This window comes from Salvelinus namaycush, chromosome 11 (assembly GCF_016432855.1).
Source record: "Salvelinus namaycush isolate Seneca chromosome 11, SaNama_1.0, whole genome shotgun sequence".
Taxonomy (NCBI): Eukaryota; Metazoa; Chordata; class Actinopteri; order Salmoniformes; family Salmonidae; genus Salvelinus; species Salvelinus namaycush.
The window spans coordinates 8,416,195-8,438,195 of record NC_052317.1 but is presented as its reverse complement, the minus strand read 5'-3'; the positions used below and the strand labels follow the sequence as shown (position 1 = coordinate 8,438,195).

The 22,001-nt window shown below is 44.6% G+C and overlaps 2 protein-coding genes and 5 non-coding genes across 7 annotated transcripts; 6 read left to right on the top strand and 1 right to left on the bottom strand.

The window, feature by feature from the left end:
• The first annotated feature begins 320 nt into the window (after positions 1-320).
• eif4a2 (eukaryotic translation initiation factor 4A) lies at positions 321-8,017 on the top strand. The gene is made up of 11 exons (XM_039003708.1): positions 321-431; positions 1,340-1,400; positions 1,743-1,875; positions 2,066-2,205; positions 2,605-2,773; positions 2,909-3,018; positions 5,977-6,120; positions 6,468-6,605; positions 6,729-6,818; positions 7,104-7,183; positions 7,285-8,017. The coding sequence occupies exons 1-11, from the start codon at positions 382-384 to the stop codon at positions 7,427-7,429; spliced, it is 1,260 nt and encodes a 419-aa protein (XP_038859636.1). The 5' UTR covers positions 321-381; the 3' UTR covers positions 7,430-8,017.
• On the top strand, positions 1,134-1,204 carry LOC120056339. Its single transcript, XR_005477787.1, has one exon. It is a non-coding gene; the product is annotated as a small nucleolar RNA SNORD2 (small nucleolar RNA).
• LOC120056338 lies at positions 1,572-1,642 on the top strand. The gene has a single exon (XR_005477786.1). It is a non-coding gene; the product is annotated as a small nucleolar RNA SNORD2 (small nucleolar RNA).
• Positions 1,933-2,002, top strand: LOC120056340. The gene has a single exon (XR_005477788.1). It is a non-coding gene; the product is annotated as a small nucleolar RNA SNORD2 (small nucleolar RNA).
• LOC120056337 lies at positions 2,461-2,531 on the top strand. Its single transcript, XR_005477785.1, has one exon. It is a non-coding gene; the product is annotated as a small nucleolar RNA SNORD2 (small nucleolar RNA).
• LOC120056336 lies at positions 6,208-6,383 on the top strand. The gene has a single exon (XR_005477784.1). It is a non-coding gene; the product is annotated as a small nucleolar RNA SNORA81 (small nucleolar RNA).
• Positions 8,018-17,975: 9,958 nt separating the features above from the next.
• On the bottom strand, positions 17,976-19,200 carry LOC120055482 (lactosylceramide 1,3-N-acetyl-beta-D-glucosaminyltransferase A-like). Its single transcript, XM_039003345.1, has one exon. It carries the CDS (start codon positions 19,134-19,136, stop codon positions 17,976-17,978), a length of 1,161 nt encoding a protein of 386 aa, XP_038859273.1. The 5' UTR covers positions 19,137-19,200.
• Between the last annotated feature and the right edge of the window lie 2,801 nt (positions 19,201-22,001).

Genomic DNA, 22,001 nt, shown 5'->3' with positions numbered 1-22,001 from the left:
AGAAATTATTTCATAAAGTTGATATGTTGTCTTCGCAAAGGTGCATGCACCATTTTGAGTACATTTTCCATAGAATTTAGCATGCCATAAATTTTGACATGATGAGAACGCCGTAGTAATCCAAACACATGCAATTTATGCTGCAATATCCTTCCGCTATAAAATATAGTCTACATATTTTGTTGTTTTCGCTTTGTAGAACGCTGCTTCACAGTATTAACACATAAAACATAAATATTAGTGTATTAAAAATATTGTCTTTGTGTGGAGAATGTCTTGTCTGTCCCGAAAAATGACCAGATTGACACTTTACATAGCAGTGAAAATAGTCCGGCCATATAAAATCGCTTGTCCTCCTCGCTGTAGATCTTTTCCAGTCGCATGTTGAAGTTTGAACTGATCATGTCTAGCGATTCTCCTGATTACAACAGGTAAAGCCTTTGTTTCCTGGCGTGACATTAAAATGACATGCATTTTCCATTCATCTTGTAGCTATTCGTTGGAAACTAGCTAGCTAGGTGGTTTACAACGCCGGACACCATTGGCATTAGCTTGTTAGCTAAATGTTAGTTAACGTTAGCTAGCCACGTTAGTGCTCTGTCAAGATGGTAGTTCACGTCCGCCTCATGTTTAGCTGATGCAAAGAATATGCAGAAAAATATAGAATGTTATTATCTAGACACAATTTTGACATGCCTACAGTCAGTAAATGTGATGTTTACCACTAAAACCAGCTAGATAACGTCAGATGGTGTCATCCACGGCCTAGTTCCAGCCTAGGTTGACCTAAGTTTCAGCCAGACTAGAGTAATCAATGTATGGCTTTGATTCCAGCTAGTTTGGCTAAATGATCTAGGTAGTTGGCTGACGTTAGCTAGTCAGCTTGCAAACATTGCCACGCACTGAGTTGGCCGCAGGAATAGAAGGGGGGGGGGGGACTGTTTGTTAAGCCTACGAAATTCAATAAGATCATCAGCCCCAACGAATATTAGTTAGCTAACGTTACATAACTTTTGCCCCATCGGGATGTTGACACGTGCGAGACAAACCAACCAAGTCGGTGACGTTGGGACACCACAGGTTTTACTCAATAAGCAACACTAGCTAAATGTAATTTCGATTTTTATGACTTGGTGTGGGATGATGGCATAGCATCTTTCGAAACTGACCCTGGAATTTCAACTTTGTATTTTACTCGTCACACTTTCATGTTAAACTTGGCTGATGTGGATTTTCCTGTAATTTATTCACCAACCCTCTCCCAATAACCATATTCAGGTTAATCTGATTGTTTTGGTTGCTCAGTTTGTCTGACTCTGCCCCTTATTTTCACCAATAGCTCAAGAGATCGTGAGCATGACGCAGGGCCAGAGGGGATGGAGCCTGATGGTGTCATCGAGGTACGTTTTCAACTCACTCCTTGCTAAATCCAAATGAGTTTGGTTAAAATAAATGCTGGATCTCAGATTATTGGTGTAATCTGTCCATGACTGCATTGGTCTGAAACTTGACCTGACTCCTTGCACATCACTTGTTATGGGGGGTTTCAGTTCCCTTCTGTAACGAGGGTTGAGTGAAATGATGGCATTTCATCTTTCGGGACAGACCTGATAATGGTGACTACTTTTTATACTGATCACTCAACCTCAAGCATAGGCCTGCAGTTGACTCACTGTAATCAACTACTTTTGTCGTCTTTATAATTTGTACACTGTAAGCTAAATACTAATGTCATTGTGCAGAGCAACTGGAATGAGATTACAGACAACTTTGATGACATGGCCCTGAAGGAGACACTCCTTAGGGGTATTTATGCGTATGGTTTTGAGAAGCCATCGGCCATTCAACAGAGGGCAATCATTCCTTGTATCAAAGGTATGTAAATCAAGGGTTTGTTTATACCAATGAATGAAAGTTAAACCACATCTTATTTGTTGAAATGATGGCATACCATCTTCCGGGACTGCAGTGGGAAACTACTTTTTAGTCATACTGATCACTCAAGTGAATGAGGGCTTAATTTGCATTCTGATCATGAAACCCCTTTGCTCTCACCCCCACCCAGGCTACGATGTCATTGCCCAAGCCCAGTCAGGCACTGGCAAGACTGCCACGTTTGCCATCTCTATTTTGCAGCAGCTGGACATGGAGCAGAAAGAGACCCAGGCTTTGGTACTAGCCCCCACCAGGGAGCTGGCTCAGCAGGTATGCTGTACCTGAGGTCAGGATAAACTTAAGTGTGTATCAGACCAAGGCAGCATATTAAGTCTCAAACAAAGGTATTTATATTTTCCCCACTTCCTTCCTTCATGCAAAATCAACAAATTGGACTAAAGGAGGTGACGGATCTCTTAGGATCGGTGTAGTCTCTGTCCATGGCTGCATTGCTCTGAAAGTTGACCTGACTCCTTGCACACCACTTGTTATGGGGGGTTTCAGTTCCCTTCTGTAACGAGGGTTGAGTGAAATGATGGCATTTCATCTTTCGGGACAGACCTGATAATGGTGACAAATTTTTATACTGATCACTCAAGAAACCCTCAAGTCAATATAATGCATTGACGCCAAGAGTAAATCACCATTAAACATTTTGACTCGTTTCAGATCCAGAAGGTGATTCTGGCTCTGGGAGACTACATGGGGGCGGCCTGCCACGCCTGCATTGGGGGCACCAACGTCCGCAACGAGATGCAGAAGCTGACGGCCGAGGCCCCCCACATAGTGGTTGGGACTCCAGGCCGGGTGTTTGACATGCTTAACAGGAGATACCTGTGTAAGTACTCATCAGTGTAAGTATCTGCCATCTGACCACCTCATTTCTCTCGTCCATTGATATTCTTTAGAGGCCTTCCTAGCTTGTTGATCACAATACATGTGCTAAATTGCAGTCTTGTCTACTATATTATAGCTCCAAAATGCATCAAGATGTTTGTCCTGGATGAAGCTGATGAGATGCTGAGTCGCGGTTTTAAGGATCAGATCTATGAGATCTTTCAGAAACTGAGCACAAACATTCAAGTAGGTCTCTTCATATACACACACGGAACACATATATTTATATACATACACACACATGTAAAGTGTTGGTTTCATGAGCTGAAATGAAATATCCCAGAAAATGACCATACTAAAAGCTTATGTCTCAAATTTGGTGCACAAATTTGTTTACGTCCCTGTTAGTGAGCATTTCTCCTTTGCCAAGATGATCCATCCATCTGACAGGTGCGGCATATCAAGAAGCTGATTAACAGGGATGCAAACTAGTCAACTTTCAGCGAAATGTACCGTTTTGAATCCAAAATAGGTAACCTACGTGATGTGTAGATCAGATGAATAAAGGCTCAGCCAATTGTTCACGTAACCGAATCCAACACGTGACTGAAGAGACAACCAACTTGCTATGTTACAGCATCAGCGTGCGCTCTGGAAAGACGGCGGCGAGTGGAAAGGCAGTTTGCCAGTTAGAGCAGCGCGTCCCCTGAATGATAACGTAGAGGTAGGTGAGAAGCCTGACCACGGGGGTGGGAAGGTGGTGAAGTGTACTGCATGAGCTGTAACCGGAAAACACTGGCATTTGGAAAGTTTGAGGTGAGGGATCAAGTGTGGAACAAGAATTGTTAGCTTTGTTAAGTAGCTTGCTAGCTGGATTGAATTCTCCATTAGCTAGCCAGAGAAATGTTGAGCAACTTAGCTGATCAAATAATTGAGTTTATGATGTGAAAATTAGCTGGCTAATAAAGTCAGACCGTTAGCTAATGTCAGTAATCTAACCAATTCGCTATAGTATTAAGTGGTATATGACTCCTTGCCGTTCCTCAAGTTGTTAGTTGCTTACTGGGCCCTGGAAATCTGTGTGAAATGTTAGTTTATCTATGAACTAATGTTTCCTTCTACGGTATGTGGTTAATTTTCAGAATGAAGAATTAGGTCAGAAATGAGGCGTTAGTTGCTAAACAAGTGGATTCAGGAATCAAGTGTAGCTGGAGCCGGGCCTGGCTTAAGCTGGATGCCACTAAAGGTGAAAGGAACACCACACACTTTCCCTTTTGTTCACTTTTTCAATACAGTGGATAAAAAGGGGTATGCCAACAAAGGGTCTCATGCTCTGCTGGCACATTGTAGAACCGATTTCCACAGGAAAAGTGTACAATGTAATAATGTGCAGTGTAGCCCAAAGAGCTTGCTTTTGTTGTTTAACTTGACAGTAACACGTGTGAGTAAGGGGGATTATTACATTTTTATTCAGTGAACGTTATTTTTGCATACATGTAGCCTTGTGCACTTGATTGACATTTCCTGTAGTTGCCACTATAATAGAGCAAAAATAGAATGCCTATTTCTGACTGTCTCGGATGATACCGCAGGAAGAATTTCTACTCCGTCTCAGGGAAGCTCATCTGCATGGTTGTCCTCACTAGTGTCTTGCAGTTTGGCGTCGTAACCGACTTCAGTGGGGAAATGCTCACCTGCGATGGCCACTGGCACGCTGGAGAAGTGTGCTCTTCACAGATGAGTGTTTCAACAGTACAGAGCACACTGTATGCTGTCGTGTGGGCAAGTTGTTTGCTGAAGTTAACATTGTGACGCGTGGCCCATGGGTTATGGTATGGGCAGGAATAAGCTGTGAGTACATTAGCATTTTATCAATGGAAATTTGAAAGCAGAGACAGTGACGTGATCCTGAGGCCCATTGTTGTGCCATTTAATCCGCTGCCATAACCTCATGTTTCAGCACGATAATGCACGGCCCCATGCCGGAAGGATCTGTACACAATTCCTGGAAGCTGAACATTTCCCAGTTCCATGGTCTGCATACTCACCAGACATGTCACCCATCGATAATATTAGTGATGCTCTGGATCGACATTATTCAGCAACTTCCCACAGCCATTTAAGAGGAGTGGTAAACATTCCACAGGCAACAGTCAACAGCCTGATAAACTCTATGCGAAGATGTGTTGCGCTGTATGAGGCAAATGGCAGTAATCTATGAATTTTGCAACTGGGCAGGGGCGGAGCCATAGGCCCACCCGCTTATTAGCCTTGCCCAGCCTCTTGGAAGCCAGGCCCAGTCAATCAGAATTGGTTTTTCCCCACAAGGGCGTTTAGTACAGACAGATACTCCTCAGTTTCATCAGCTGTCCGGGTGGCTGGTCTCAGACGATCCCACAGGTGACTAAGCTGGATGTGGAGTACCTGGGCTGGCGCGGTTACACGTGGCCTGCGGTTGTGAGGCTGTTTGGCTGTACTGCCAAATTCTCAAACTGTTCGAGGTGACTTAATGTTAATTTATCTACCATAATCTCAGACAACAGCTCTGGTGAACATTCCTGCAGTTTGCATGCCAATTGCACACTCCCTCAACTTGAGACATCTGTGGCATTGTCAACTGCACCTTTTATTGTACCCAGCACAAGGTGCATCTGTGTAATGAGCATGCTGTTTAATCAGCTTCTTGAAATGCTACACGTGTCTGGTGGATGGGTTATCTTGGCAAAGAAATGCTCACTAAAAGGGATGTAAACAAATATATACACAATTTTTGGTTTGGATTATTTCTGGTGTCTTACTCAGCTCATGAAACATGGGACCAACACTTTACATGTTGCATTTAAAAAATATTTTTGTATAGTAACTCAGTAAAATGTTGTGCAAGTATACACAACTATTTTGCATTCTTTGCTGAAGAGCATAGGAGCTGAACCTGTGACCTTATATTCACAAGGCAATCATATGAGGTTGTTTTCCCCTAGTCACCCCACTTCCACATAAAGAAACTGGTTAGCTTGGTTTCTGCAATAATGCGTGGAAGGACAGCACTTTGCGCTGTACTGGAAATGCGTCGTGGTCCAGCCTCGTTCTTAATATTCGTTAACGTCCGTCTCGAGGCCCAGTGCAACAATGAATCAGCAACTTCGGATGACGTGCATTTCTCCAGTTCACAGGGCAACAAGTGTTTCTCCGGTTTCTCCACAGGTGGTCCTCCTCTCTGCTACCATGCCTGCGGATGTCCTGGAGGTGACCAAGAAGTTCATGCGAGAGCCAATTCGCATCCTGGTGAAGAAGGAGGAGCTTACCCTAGAGGGTATCAAGCAGTTCTACATCAATGTAGAGCGCGAGGTGGGTTGTGTTCACCAACGCCATGGCTCCACATTTATTCAGTTGCAAATATTGAGTTCCTGTAGTCCAACCAAGTATATAGAATTTCCCTTCTTTTAAAGCACCCTGCTAAAATTGTGGGGGTGAAGCCTCTGGGCTTGACCCTTGCGGGCATGTGAGCGTGGGTACACCAAGGAAGAAAAGTGAAGGCAATGTCGTAAATGAGACTCGGGTGGACAGCTTACTGTCCGGTGTCTTATGTCTCAAGATTCTGTGCTACAATCTAATGTTCCATTTAGAAATAATTTGTCATAAGGCTAGCCAGGCCTGCTCAGTAAAATGACTTGTACCCTTCCTGTTTCTTCCAGGAGTGGAAGTTGGACACGCTGTGTGACCTGTACGAGACTCTGACAATCACTCAGGCAGTCATCTTCCTCAACACCAGGAGGAAGGTTGACTGGCTGACAGAAAAGATGCACGCAAGGGACTTCACCGTCTCTGCTCTTGTAAGACCACTAGAAGCATTGCTACGAGAATTATAATGGAGCTCAAATGCTGTCGTATTGGGCAGTTGTATTATAAAGTTCAGGTTGAATGAACATGTTTTAAACTATTTTTTTTTTTTTTAGCATGGAGACATGGATCAGAAGGAGAGGGATGTGATCATGAGGGAGTTCAGGTCTGGCTCCAGCAGAGTGCTCATCACTACTGACTTACTGGTGAGGCTAGAATATCACTGATCTGTCATTAGTGATGATTTAACATGGGTACATGTTGCGTTATCCCAAAAATGCAACCCCAAAGGTTTTTCTCTGCGATGGCCCTTTTATGGCTTAGCACTAACACCTTTTGGGAGATGAAAGGTCTGTTCTCCACCACGGGTTTCTCTCGCTGTAGGAATCTGTTACTTAATGTCAGACTACATTTTAAATCAAATGTGCTTTTGATTTTCATGTCGGTGCCTCAACTTTGCTTCCTTTTAACTAGTGTTTGTGTTATTCCAGGCTCGAGGAATTGATGTGCAGCAGGTTTCCCTTGTCATAAACTATGACCTTCCTACAAACCGAGAGAATTATATTCACCGGTATGTAGTCTGAAATAGATGACTTGTGGTATGACTGAGTCTTTAATGTAATTGCAAAGTTTGCTCCTGGACCTGACATTTGTTCCCCCTGATTTCTACAGAATTGGTCGCGGTGGCCGTTTTGGCCGAAAAGGCGTGGCTATTAACTTTGTGACCGAAGAGGACAAGCGTATCCTTCGGGATATCGAGACGTTTTACAATACGACAGTTGATGAGATGCCTTTGAACGTGGCTGACCTGATTTGAACCAGTGGTTTGAGAATTAAATTTTTAGCGCGGTGCTAGCGGTCGTACACTTGCATTGTGCTTACATTATTGTTCGAGGTAAACTTCTCTCAATGCTATGCCTGACTCAGACTTTGGATATTTGTAGGATAAGGCGACGTCGATGGTCTCTCGTGGACAGTTGTAGATTCTAACCTTTTTAGAGTTTGTTGGTCAGAGCTACAAAAGCCTTGGCGGCAGGTAACATTATGGTTCTCATCAGTTTATTTCAGTGTTCAACTAAGGTTTGTGTAGTAGTGCTTCACCGTTTAGTGATCTTCTTGTGGACAAAACGGTATAAGTGCTGTATTAAGTCTGCCAATTATGTTACGCTAACATATGTTCTGTGTAATTGCAATTCTGCACTATTTGTTATAGATTTGACCCTCTTTTATGCAATGTGTTAATTTAAGTGTACTCTATTTTATCACTTTGTCCAAGTCCTTGGTTTTCCCATATTTTGCTCACATGCAGTATACCTCTTAGTTTTCCAGAACTCAATGTTTTGAGTGTAGCTATTTTCCCTGAAACTATGAATGTATTAATAAAACCAAACTTGCTGTACTAAATTGTACAATGCGTTGTAATTTATTAATGTTTAAATAGTTGGTGAATTACCTACTTCTCAAACCTCTCCCTGGGGACCTCGGGCATTTATCTATACCAGAGCTAGCTCACTGGATTTTTAGCTTGTCAACTGATATCCAGCCTTTAGATATAAACAGGTGTGCTATTTCAGGGCTACAATCAGGGAGGGAGGCTTGAGTGTCAGTTTTCCCCTAGCAAACAGCTGATTTTAAAGTGGAGCAGACAGCTTTTGGCAAATTTCCTGTTTCCTGTTCCAATAAAGCCCGGAAGGATGAGATGATTCGGTTGACCGTTTTGTGTGGAGTAGAGGACCTTGTGCATTTCAGGTAAAAAAAACAACTCAATGTTTATATCCTTGGCAACGCAGACGCTCGTTGACGCCCGCAAGCAGTGTGGGTGCAATAATTGAATAACAGATTTCTACATTTATTTTGCAGCGCACGCGACGCGAGCGGTGTAGTCAGGGTATTATAGGAACGCACTCACCGGCCAAGCACACACACTGTCGTGGATGCAAGGTCCGATCACTTCTGACACCAATGTAATGAAACAAGCAGGGAGCAGGTCTCGAACCCTCGACCTTCTAGCCCGAAGTCCAGTGCGCTATCGACTGCCCCAAAAGCATGCTCGTGCGGCAGAGTCGATATCCGTGCTTATAAACCCAGGGTCGTTACAATAATCAAATCAAATGTATTTATATAGCCCTTCGTACATCAGCTGATCTCAAAGTACTGTACAGAAACCCAGCCTAAAACCCCAAACAGCACGCAATGCAGGTGTAGCAGCACGGTGGCTAGGAAAAACTCCCTAGAAAGGCCAAAACCTAGGAAGAAACCTAGAGAGGAACCAGGCTATGAGGGGTGGCCAGTCCTCTTCTGGCTGTGCCGGGTGGAGATTATAACAGAACATGGCCAAGATGTTCAAATGTTCATAAATGACCAGCATGGTCAAATAATAATAATCACAGTAGTTAACGAGGGTGCAGCAAGTCAGCACCTCAGGAGTAAATGTCAGTTGGCTTTTTTAGCATGTCCGGTGAACAGGTCAGGGTTCCATAGCCGCAGGCAGAACAGTTGAAACTGGAGCAGCAGCAAGGCCAGGTGGACTGGGGACAGCGAGTCATCATGCCAGGTAGTCCTGACGCATGGTCCTAGGGCTCAGGTCCTCCGAGAGAGAGGAGAGAATTAGAGAGAGCATACTTAAATTCACACAGGACACTGGACAAGACAGAAGACAGGAGAAGTCCTCCAGATATAACAAACTGACCCTAGCCCCCCGACACATTAACTACTGCAGCATAAAGCATGCTTTATATAGCATTTAACATAAAACAAAATATACATATTTGTCCAGCCGTTGATGCTTGCAGATGTGCATAATATACCGCGACCCTAAACCAAAAAGTACAGTATTCACTCCAAATAATAACAAAAACGGTACACACGAAGCGGCGCAATTGAAGTTGAATTCTCCAATGCGAGTGCATCAGGCTGTAATTTCACAAAGTAAATGACTAAACTTTTGACTAATTTAGACTCGCGTGTGTGTTCTAATTTGACCGCGGGCCTTGTTTGACACGTGCGCTAGCCTATTAGACACGTTAGGACTGACTTGTGACCATTGCCCTTTCTAGTTTGATTGTACTCCACTAGCAGCCAATAAATGTCAATAATTGTATTGACATTTCCAACCTTAGTTAAAATGTTTTTCATGTTCACGTCAGATCAGCATCTTCTGCTGTGCCATACAGGACTGAGGCCTTTCTCCGTAGCTCAATATTGCCACCCAGTGGATCAAAGCCAGCATATATTGTGGAGAACTTTTTGTGTGTCCTATTACACCAATCAAGGACAACCAGTGAGTATTAGGATATTGTTGCAGAAGGCTGCTAGTGGAGTTGCCAGCTAATGATTTCCAAAATTGTCTCTTGGTGAACAAATGGTTTCTCTTATTTGACTAAGTGACTAGTAGTCAATGGATAACTATTGAGTACTTGCAGACTTACAGGTGCCATACTTTAGTAGCATTACATATGGGAGCATAGACACATCTGTATGTCACAACACAGAAATGGCCTACATGGACTGTTTACTCAGAGATTATGGATATACTCGGACTGGTCTCAAATCTGGGACATACTCGAATTCAGGACACTCAAGTTAGTATGATATGTTACGTTAGATATGGTTATATAAGACAGAAGGTTCATTAAGGCAAAAATAAAAGGAGGGTGGTTGATCGGGCGTATAACGTGAACATCTAGCAATCCAAAAGTTGCATGTACAAATGTCGTCACTGACAATTTGAGCTATTTAGCAACTTTGAAACTACTTGGCATGTTAGCTAACCCTCACCCTAATCATTTTAGCTGATCTTTAACCTAAATCCTAACCTTAACCCCTAGCCTAGCTGACGTTAGCCACAACAAATTGGCATTCGTAGCATAGACCTCTTGCAAATTAGTAACATATTGTACGAATTGCAATTCGTAACATATCACACGAAATAGATGATGGACATCGACAAACTAACACATATCATACGAATCAATTATCCATATCTCTGCACATGTGTATAGGTCTGAGGCAGGCAGGCAGGTTAGTTATAATTATAGTCTGCCTCAGGGGCACTGAGCAGCTCAGTAAATGCGTAATTGGCTATGATATGTGCATTTAATTTTAGCCCATCAACTCTTTTCTTTGACTCCCACGTTCACAGAAGTCAATGCAATTATACTGTCAGGGTCGCTTCGGGAGGGAGGAGAAAAATCTATTAACTCATATTGGATATTCAGATGACTTCAGAGTGTCTGATCCTGCTTGGCCCGGTTTTCCTGAAGTGAAGCCAGTCTTCCAATGGACTGGAGGACTGGAAAGAAACATGGAAATACAAGTTGATTATTGTAAAGCTACAATCTTAAAGCGATAACCAACTAAAATGATTATGTTTGGGTAGTTTTGTCATTCTGAACAGGACGTTACAATAGCAACCCAAGGGCAAAATGAAAGTTAAAGCTAAATATGCAGTATAGTGGCTATGAATCGTTGGAGGTAGGTTATTGGACCCTTTTTTGGGCTCCTCTTTTAACCATTTGAGTGAATTATTCTCTGTGGTGTTGCCTTGGAAACAGGCCCGCTGTTTGGAGAGTGGCTAATCTCAAAGATATCCCTACGCACCTCTTTCAGCACGAGTCGTGGGCCATCAGGCATAGAAAACACACAAATTAGGAAAAAGGCCCAAGAGAAAATGGATGTGAGGGATATACACTATATATACAAAAGTATGTGGACACCCCTTCAAATTAGTGGATTTGGCTATTTCAGCCACACTCATTTCTGACAGGTGTATAAAATCAAGCACACGGCCATGCAATCTTTTTAGACAAACATTGGCAGGAGAATAGCCCGTACTGAAGAGCTCAGTGACTTTCAACGTGCCACCTTTCCAACAAGTCAGTTTCTCAAATTTCTGCCCTGCTAGAACTGCCCCGGTCAACTGTAAGTGCTGTTATTGTGAAGTGAAAACATCTAGGAGCAACAACGACTCAGCCCCGAAGTGGTAGGTCACACAAGCTCACAGAACTGGACCGCCGAGTGCTGAAGTTAGCAGTGCGTAAAAATCGTCTGTCCTCGGTTGCAACACTCACTACTGAGTTCCAAACGGCCTCTGGAAGCAACGTCGGCACAAGTACAATTTTTACGCACTCGGCGGTCCCGTTCTGTGAGCTTGTGTGGCATAACACACGACGACCGGGGCAGCTCTAGCAGGGCAGAAAGGATGAACTGACTTGTTGGAAAGATGGCATCCTATGACTGTGCCACTTTGGAAGTCACTGAGCTCTTCAGTAAGGCCATTCTCCTGACAATGTTTGTTCCTGGAGATTGCATGGCTGTGTGATCGATTTTTATACACCTGTCAGCAACGGGTGTGGCTGAAATAGCCGAATCCACTAATTTGAAGGGGTGTGCAAATACTTTTGTAAATATAGTGTATATAAGGGTTACATTTTTATTTATTTATTATTTTTGTACAATTCAACCACTTATCTTACTCAAGCCACATACAGTGGGGCAAAAAAGTATTTAGTCAGCCACCAATTGTGCAAGTTCTCCCACTTAAAAAGATGAGAGAGGCCTGTAATTTTCATCATAGGTACACTTCAACTATGACAGACAAAATGAGAAAATAAAATCCTGAAAATCACATTGTAGGATTTTTAATGAATTTATTTGCAAATTATGGTGGAAAATAAGTATTTGGTCACCTACAAACAAGCAAGATTTCTGGCTCTCACATACCTGTAACTTCTTCTTTAAGAGGCTCCTCTGTCCTCCACTCGTTACCTGTATTAATGGCACCTGTTTGAACTTGTTATCAGTATAAAAGACACCTGTCCACAACCTCAAACAGTCACACTCCAAACTCCACTATGGCCAAGACCAAAGAGCTGTCAAAGGACACCAGAAACAAAATTGTAGACCTGCACCAGGCTGGGAAGACTGAATCTGCAATAGGTAAGCAGCTTGGTTTGAAGAAATCAACTGTGGGAGCAATTATTAGGAAATGGAAGACATACAAGACCACTGATAATCTCCCTCGATCTGGGGCTCCATGCAAGATCTCACCCCGTGGGGTCAAAATGATCACAAGAAGGGCCTCCCGGGTGGCGCAGTGGTCTAGAGCACTGCATTGCAGTGCTAGCTGCGCCACCAGAGTCTCTGGGTTCGCGCCCAGGCTCTGTCGCAGCCGGCCGCGACCGGGAGGTCCGTGGGGCGACGCACAATTGGCTTAGCGTCGTCCGGGTTAGGGAGGGTTTGGCCGGTAGGGATATCCTTGTCTCATCGCGCTCCAGCGACTCCTGTGGCGGGCCGGGCGCAGTGCGCGCTAACCGAGGGGGGCGGGTGCACTGTGTTTCCTCCCACACATTGGTGCGGCTGGCTTCCGGGTTGGAGGCGCGCTGTGTTAAGAAGCAGTGCGGCTTGGTTGGGTTGTGCTTCGGAGGACGCATGGCTTTTGACCTTCGTCTCTCCCGAGCCCGTACGGGAGTTGTAGCGATGAGACAAGATAGTAATTACTAGCGATTGGATACCACGAAAATTGGGGGAGAAAAGGGGATAAAAAATAAATAAAAATGATCACAAGAACGGTGAGCAAAAATCCCAGAACCACACGGGGGGACCTAGTGAATGACCTGCAGAGAGCTGGGACCAAAGTAACAAAGCCTACCATCAGTAACACACTACGCCGCCAGGGACTCAAATCCTGCAGTGCCAGACGTGTCCCCCTGCTTAAGCCAGTACATGTCCAGGCCCGTCTGAAGTTTGCTAGAGAGCATTTGGATGATCCAGAAGAAGATTGGGAGAATGTCATATGGTCAGATGAAACCAAAATAGAACTTTTTGGTAAAAACTCAACTCGTCGTGTTTGGAGGACAAAGAATGCTGAGTTGCATCCAAAGAACACCATACCTACTGTGAAGCATGGGGGTGGAAACATCATGCTTTGGGGCTGTTTTTCTGCAAAGGGACCAGGACGACTGATCCGTGTAAAGGAAAGAATGAATGGGGCCATGTATCGTGAGATTTTGAGTGAAAACCTCCTTCCATCAGCAAGGGCATTGAAGATGAAACGTGGCTGGGTCTTTCAGCATGACAATGATCCTAAACACACCCCCCAGGCAACGAAGGAGTGGCTTCGTAAGAAGCATTTCAAGGTCCTGGAGTGGCCTAGCCAGTCTCCAGATCTCAACCCCATAGAAAATCTTTGGAGGGAGTTGAAAGTCCGTGTTGCCCAGCAACAGCCCCAAAACATCACTGCTCTAGAGGAGATCTGCATGGAGGAATGGGCCAAAATACCAGCAACAGTGTGTGAAAACTTTGAAGACTTACAGAAAACGTTTGACCTCTGTCATTGCCAACAAAGGGTATATAACAAAGTATTGAGATAAACTTTTGTTATTGACCAAATACTTATTTTTCACCATAATTTGCAAATAAATTCATTAAAAATCCTACAACGTGATTTTCTGGATTTTTTCCCCTCATTTTGTCTGTCATAGTTGAAGTGTACCTATGATGAAAATTACAGGCCTCTCATCTTTTTAAGTGGGAGAACTTGCACAATTGGTGGCTGACTAAATACTTTTTTGCCCCACTGTATCAGAAATGCACTCACTCAAAACGATTGTCAATTGTTATTGTGGAGACCGAAAAAGCCCAGTTTTAATGTCTTACATCAACAGCAATAGAGCTCCAGTTTTTAGGCTACTGTCACTGAGGACCTGAAATTGTCCCTTCACGCAACAGCGCCTCTTCAACCTCAGCAGGCTGAAGAAATTTGGCTTGGCCCCTAAGACTCTCACGAACTTCTACATATGCACCATTGAGAGTATTCTGTCGGGCTGTATCACTGCCTGGTATGGCAACTGCATCGCCCGCAACCGCAGGGCTCCCCAGAGGGTGGTCAGCCAAACGCACCATCGGGGGCACACTGCCTGCCCTCCAGGACATCGACAGCGCCCGGTGTCAAAGGAAGGCCAAAGGAAGACCAAGAGGATCATCAAGGACCTCAACCACCCGAGCCACCCCGTTTACATCTGGAAGGCAGAGACAGTACAGATGCATCAAAGCTGGGACCGAGAGACTGATAAACAGCTTGTGTCTCCAGGCCCTCTGACTGTTAAACAGTCATCACTAGCCGGCCTATGCCCGGTACCCTGCCCTGAGCCTTAGACACTGTCACTAGCCGGCTGCCACCCGGTACTCTACCCTGCACCTTAGAGACTGCTGCCCTATGTACATAAAGTCATTGAACATTGCTCACTTTAGTAATGTTTACATACTGTGTTACCCACTTTATGTGTATATACTATATTCTAGTCATGGCTCATCCTATATAACTACTGATGTACACAAGTTTTCTATACACACACCATTCACATACAGTACATATACATTGAGTGTACAAAACATTAAGAACGCCTGCTCTTTCCATGACATAGACTGACCAGGTGAAAGCTATGATCTCCCTTATTGATGTCAATCAGTGTAGATGAAGGGGAGGAGACAGGTTAACAGGATTTTTAAGCCTTGAGACAATTGAAACATGTAATGTGTGCCATCGAGAGGCTGAATGGGCAAGACAAAATATTTAAGTGCCTTTGAACAGGGTATGGTAGTAAGTGCCAGGCGCATCGGTTTGTGTCAAGAACTGCAACGCTGCTGGGTTTTTCACGCTCATCAGTTTCCCGTGTGTATCAAGAATGGTCCACCACCCAAAGGACATCCAGCCAACTTGACACAGCTGTGGGAAGCATTGGAATCAACATGGGCCAGCATCCCTGTGGAACACTTTCAACACTTTGTAGAGCCCAAGCCCCGACAAATTGAGGCTATTCTGAGGGCATATATATTAGGAAGGTGGTCCTAATGCTTGGTATACTCAGTGTATATTTATTTATATTCTGGACTCTGATATTGCTCGTTCTGATATGTCTTAATTTGGTGTTATTTTTTAAACTTTTGGATTGTATGTGTATTGTTATTGTATTGCTAGATATTGCTGCACTGTTGGAGCTAAAAACATAAGCATTTCGCTGCACCTGCGATAAGATCTGCCAAACTGTGTACGCGACCAATAAACATTGATTTGATTTGACATCCTCGAAAAACTCCCACTGCCTGAAACAAAAGTGAAATTATGTCAACAGCCATCAGACAGAATGTCCACAGGAACACAACCCAGAGCTGTGTGATGAGGCTTGTGTGTCACTCTCATCTCACCCACTCCCCCACCCACTCTCCTCTGCTCAACATGCGGTGCTATGGAGAACTGAAAACCCATGAAAGGGGTTGGAGCTGTTCTCTTTTTTCCAAGGTGAATTAGTTACGAAATTAGTCTATACAGGGCCGTCTCTAGCCTAAGCAAGATTTGGTTGTGGCCCCACCATGCGGGTCCTTTTTTTTAGTGGCCCCCCTCTTGACGGCGGAGATACGTTTTCTGCAGTTCTATACATTTTCCATGGGGTGGAGAAAAATGTTAGCTATTTTATTACAAATGTCATGCAATTCTACTAACTTTGCTATGGGGCAGAGAGACATTTTGCAGTTTTAAAGCAAATTTCCTGCAATTCTACCCATTTTGCCATGACATGCCATGTTAATGATATCTGAATGAGAGTGACTAATGGTACAGACACACTGAAAAATCTGACTGCCGATAGGTACTTATGAGGCCATTACTTCTCTTGATAGAACAAAAGACGTCCCTGCTGTGTACCGACCTGCTACCGACGAACCTGCTGTTTCTACTGTAGAAAAACAATGCTTGTTAGTGGCTGAGAATTTGACTTTGAACCAATTAGAAAGCACGAACCTCCACGTGGGGAGCCGACAGATGGTTAGTGTCAACAATAGCTTACTACAAATTCTAGCTAGCTAGCAACAACATTAGCCACAGAAGGGACAAGCAAAACAAACTGCTCCCACCTTGTGGCGTGGAGTATTTAAACGAAGCAAATCAGAGGTAAAACTTTTCTGTATGAGGAACAATAAGTTAACTGCCGACACTCTGGGCAGAAGTGCTAAGTACCCATCAGCAGTCAGATTTCTCAGTGTGTCTGACCCTTAACAAAATCAATGGGGAACCCCTGGAGGTCATGGCCCCTGGGCACGTGCCCTGTGTGCACGGTCGGTATTCGGCCATGATTACTGCAGGTTTAGATAACTGGCAAGACTAATTTACCAATCAAAAAATTGGTAGCTGACATGGCTAATTGAGTGACTGTCAGTGACTGACAAAATAAGAGAAAAACTGCTGATGAACAACCAAATTTAAATTTCAACAGTAAGTTGAGACCCAGTCTGAGTCCCCCCCCCCAAAAAAAGAACTAAAAATAGTTTATGCCTGGAGCTGGCCCTGAGTCTGTATCACATTTCAGTCTACCTGGAAGCCCATTGTTTGTTTCCTGTTGACTTTGCGACAGGTTGAACAGGCTGCCTATGTGCTTTGGGTTGGGTTTCCAAATGAAATACAAAGAAATTGCTTGAAAGCAGCTGTATATTTCACCTGCATCCTCATGTAATTTACAGAACAATTCATTATAATAAGCGATCAGCTGACATGCATAATACTTTGAATCTGCAGGTGGAATTTTGCACCTCGTAACATAAACACTTTTGGCACTCGCACATGATAGCCTATACAGTGTGTGTCAGTGTCACTATTCACCACTAATAACTCACACATAGGCTACACATTAATGTACTGCTACACCCCAGACAGCTTACACCTTACGACTGCAGAGTTTGTAAGACTTCATTAACCTCAGTTTCAAATGATTGCTTGCAGTTTCATACTGCCGGCCAACCATACGGACTGTTAAGTTATAATAAAGTTATAAACAGTCTCTTCTCGTTAACCTTAGCTAACCTTACCGGGAAACGACAGACATTGAGCCAATTGTGTTCATGCGCAGTTAGTTTTAAACCGCATAACCACCAGAATTCAAGGCCAGGGAAAAATTCTCTCAATCAGTTTAATGGAAGGAGATGGGGGAGTGGGAGAAGAAATTCACTTAGAATCCCATGTTTCAACATTATGTCTGGACAGTATCTCTTTGGGAAGCATCTGTTGTTCATCACATTCAGTCTCTGCCCTCCCAGAGAGGTGGGACTATTCAATACATCGTAAAGCTAGCAAGAACTGGACCACTGCCGGCCATATAGATAGACGGTCACTGTAAAACCATATAGATAGACGGTTAATGTAAAACCCACATTTACAGCAATAGATATGACTCATGCGTTTCTCCCTCCATCAACACCCCCTTTCCCTCCTCCACCCCCCTTCCCTCCTCAGTCTTTTCAAATAATGGGAGTGATGAAAGCAAAATGATCCCGCACTCCGTTTTGGACCCAACACAGTAAGTATGTTTACAGTACTACAACAAGGCTGCCTTGCAGGGGTAGGTGTTGAAGTAGGGTCTGCACAGAAGGGTGAGTTTCACTGCCGTGCAGTACAACCTCCCAAAAAGTCCCGATGTGACCCTTTTGACCTCCGGGTTTGTGGCGGCTTTCCATAGTTCATAAATGTCGGCCACATGGCCGTGCGATGTCATCATCTTGTCGTAGATGCACAAGTGGTAGGGCGCCTTGCCTTCGCCTGAGAAGTACACATGTTCCTGTGGCGACACGCCCATGGCATTGGCACAGATGCCCATGAAGACATCGTCAATGTACAGCGAGGCATTGAGCGTCAATGATGCCTCGTAGATTTTGTCCGCCACGTCTCTTGAGACGACGTAACCGGCCCCTGCCGTGTAGTCCGGGTATGACGCCCAAGGGTACATCTCTTGCGGGACGTAGTACTTGCTTTCCTTCTGGCGGATCGGTGGCGCGCCTCTGTGCACGTGACCGATCCAGAAGTCCGTCACGCCCTTCCTGTCCATGTCCTGCAGGTAGAGCACCAGGTTGGGCATGTGCACGAAGATGTCGTTGTCAGCCGTCATGAGGAAGCGGGCATGCGGGCAGTAGAAATGAGCCCAGCGGAACTGTAGCAGAAGCTTGAGGGTGAGGTTGTGGAACGTGTCCACAAAGTCCTGCTGGACCAAGTCGCCATGCCTGCGGTCCTCATCGACAAGGTTGTCCTGGATGCCTCCGCTCCTCCTCCTCCACGTCTGGGCAGTCTCATGCTGCTTGGGAAGGCCCAGCACAAACATCACCTTCACCGTCACCCCCAGGTCTTGGCGAATGTAGGTCTCGTTGCCCCACGTCGACCGTATGGCTCGCCGTCTCTCGAAGTTCTCCGGGGAGGACTTGATGAGCAGAAGCAGTAAAATGTCCTTCTCTCCTGAGCACTTGTACGGGTGGTTGAGTAGGTAGCGGTGGTTACTGAACATGTGGGCCTCCTGTCGTGGGATGGTGAAGCTCTTGTTGATGAAAGTGTAGCTGTTGACCAGGTAGCGGTAAGAGTAGGAGTTGATGTGGCTCACCACACCACTGTCCAGCTGCTCCCAGCATACCATCACCACCGACAGCACCAGACACGTGGTCATCAACTGCACGCACTGGCACTTGCGGATCCGCCGGAAATTCACAAACATCCTGGAAAATGTATTCTGGAACCTTCCGGTGTTCTTCCTCTGTCAGGTCAGAGTGGTGATGGCAACAGTGGTATGCGTGTCTTTGTGTGTGAAAGAGCAGCTGCAGAGGTGGTTGTTCCTGTGACTCTTCGCAGAGCAGTGTGTGTGTTCCATCCTAGTTTTCCCACCTGGAGCAGGAGGCATGGGTGTTTCAGGGAGATTCACAGGAGGGCCTCCCGGAAAGCATCTCCTCTGTCTGGCGAGTCACTCACACTCCTGTTGTTATTGATTCCCACACAGCCGTCCTCATAGTGGCTCAGACTCATCCAGCATCCCCAGGTTGCCGACCATCACTCTGAAATGGAACAGAGAATGCACCTTTTACTCTGTGTTGACAATTAAGTGCAGTAAAGTTTTCCTTAGAGTAAGCCAGACAAACAGATCAATCAACGAGTCTGAAACGGAATATTACAGTTATGACGGGGTCTGGTTGTTCTTAAACATTTGGTAACATTTTCCATTAGGCTGTTCTGCTGTGTATTTACTCTGTAATTAATCTAGAAACTACACTGTTTCAACTTCTCAATACAATGTTAGTTAATGCAACGTTATCACTAGAGTAATAACAAAATTACTACACAGGTACAAGAGCAACTTAATCTAAAGACTTAACATTTTTAATGTAAAGTGTTAGTTACCAAACAGTTGCTATATTTACTCATAGTTAGCATAGCTTTTGCTTCTATAACATAAGGTTACTTGCATAACCCCGGTTCGCTGATATTATGAGTGAGACATCTCAGTAGAGAGATTCCCCAGAATCTTATAAGAGTCTTGAAGAACCAATCATACACGTCTGTCGGAGACCGTCAGGTCGAGTGGCAAATGAGGGAGCCCCTCCCCTCACACTAAAGAGCCACTCGCCTGGTTTGTGATCATTCTCGAGCATGCCGAACTTCCTCACACTCTTGCAAGTAGGGGGATGTGGTGAGATGTCTCACTCATAATATCAGAGAACCGGGATTACGCAAGTAAAGGTTACTTTACTAAGTTCTCTTTCAATTATTTGTTTTGACATCTCACTAGAGGGATATGGCCCACTCCCGTATCGCACATGCTCTCCGAAGCCAGGTAGTTCCAACGTATCAACACTCAGAGGTCCCGACACTGAGGACAGTATGCGCCAATGAAGGTGCAGTGACATCTAGTCGGTAGAACCTCATAAAAGTATGAGGGAATGCCCAACAAGCCGCTTGGCAAATCTCCTGTAAGGAGATGCCCTTGATCAGTGCCCAAGAGGTAGTTATACCTCTGGTGGAGTGAGCCCTTGGGCCCTCCAGAGGCTGTAACCCCTTGCTAGTATAGGCCAATATAATAGCTTCCACAATACAATGTGACAATCGTTGATGAGAAAGGGGCCTCCCCTTGCAGAAAGGTGCCCAGGACACAAAGCGTTGGTCGCTCTTGGGCAAAGCTCTTGTCCTATCCAAGTATATGTGCAACTCGCATACTGGACACAAACTGCGTAGCCCGCTCCTCTTCCATAGAAGGGAAAGGCGGGGAGTGGAACGCCACAAGCTCCAAGGCGAGACAATTGAAATTGGCACTAACATAAGGCATGGTTGGGTAACAAGGTAATCTTCGAAAAGCCCCAGGCAAACTGTAGACACTAATGGTGAACTGACAGTGCATGTACTCACTCACTTTGTCGAGGTAAGGGCGACCAGTAACATGGTCTTAAAGGAGATATTTAATCTCCACGATTTCCAGTGACTCAGAAGGCTGCTGTGAAATAGCCCCAAGCACAATAGAAAAATCCCATGACGGGACTAAAGGCTTGGGAACTGGACGTAACAGGAAGCGACATAACGGGGTCTCTTGTCGAAGCCTATATGACAGGCCAAGACAGCAGCTAGAGAGAGACCTTACAACCCCTGTTGGTCTAAGCCCTTACATCGCAATATCTAAAATGTATAATTTAGCCATTTGATTTTGAATTTTAGGACCCCTGTAGGTATAATATATATATATTGAATTTGGCCTTTACTGCTATAGCCCATAGAAATGCATTGAATAACACATTTGTAAATAGCAAAACAGACAGTCTAAAAAATAAATCATTAGGAACAAGGTTTTGAAGCGTTTGAAATTTAGAACCATGTTTGATCACATTATTCAGGGCACATTTTAAACCCTACGCACTTTTTGTCATTTTTACAGCCCGGTACTGGGTTACCTTCAGAAGACCCCTGAAGCATGTGCAAAACAGCCGACACCTTCGTGTTCGTGAGATATTGCTGAGATATTAGTTTGTAGCTTCAACAGTTCGTTCTGGACAGTTGGTTTTGTGAGAAGACCTCTTAAAAATGAGGACGTCTGCGACAGAGTTTAGACGACTGCTGCAAAGCTTGTGGATGTCGTAGAGCCAAACAACCGACACTGTCGCGTTCGTGAGTCACATTTTTTTAAGGTGGTGACTTATTAGTTTTACATACAATTTCATGATGATTTTCCTTGTCCAGATCTTCTCGTGTAGAAAAAGGCAGCTTTCACAAGACCGATCTTATGGAATAGGCACAAACTTTATATCTACGAATGCTTGGCCGTATCTTTCCCAGATCTGTTTCACCACTTGGGGGAGAAGTCTCCAGTCCCCTAGATTGGGATTCCCTCTGGAAAATAAGTCCGCACCTATGTTCGGTACGACATGAGCCGCTCGTAGGGACGGTAAGTGTGCGCTGCTCCACAGGATAATCCTGACGGATAGTCTGTTTACACACAGGGAGCGAGTGCCACTCTGGCGGTTGATGTAAGCCACTACAGTCGCATTGGCCGTTCTGATCAAGACGTGACAATTCCAAAGGGAGGGTTGAAAGTGTTGTGGAG

Bases quoted from the DNA above. Each gene is read 5' to 3' on its own strand.
- eif4a2 (XM_039003708.1), top strand. From the start codon at position 382: ATGTTGAAGTTTGAACTGATCATGTCTAGCGATTCTCCTGATTACAAC. The intron at 2,774-2,908 runs GTAAGTACTCAT...ACTATATTATAG, and splicing joins GCTTAACAGGAGATACCTGT to CTCCAAAATGCATCAAGATG. The intron at 6,121-6,467 runs GTGGGTTGTGTT...TGTTTCTTCCAG, and splicing joins ACATCAATGTAGAGCGCGAG to GAGTGGAAGTTGGACACGCT.
- LOC120055482 (XM_039003345.1), bottom strand. From the start codon at position 19,136: ATGTTTGTGAATTTCCGGCGGATCCGCAAGTGCCAGTGCGTGCAGTTG.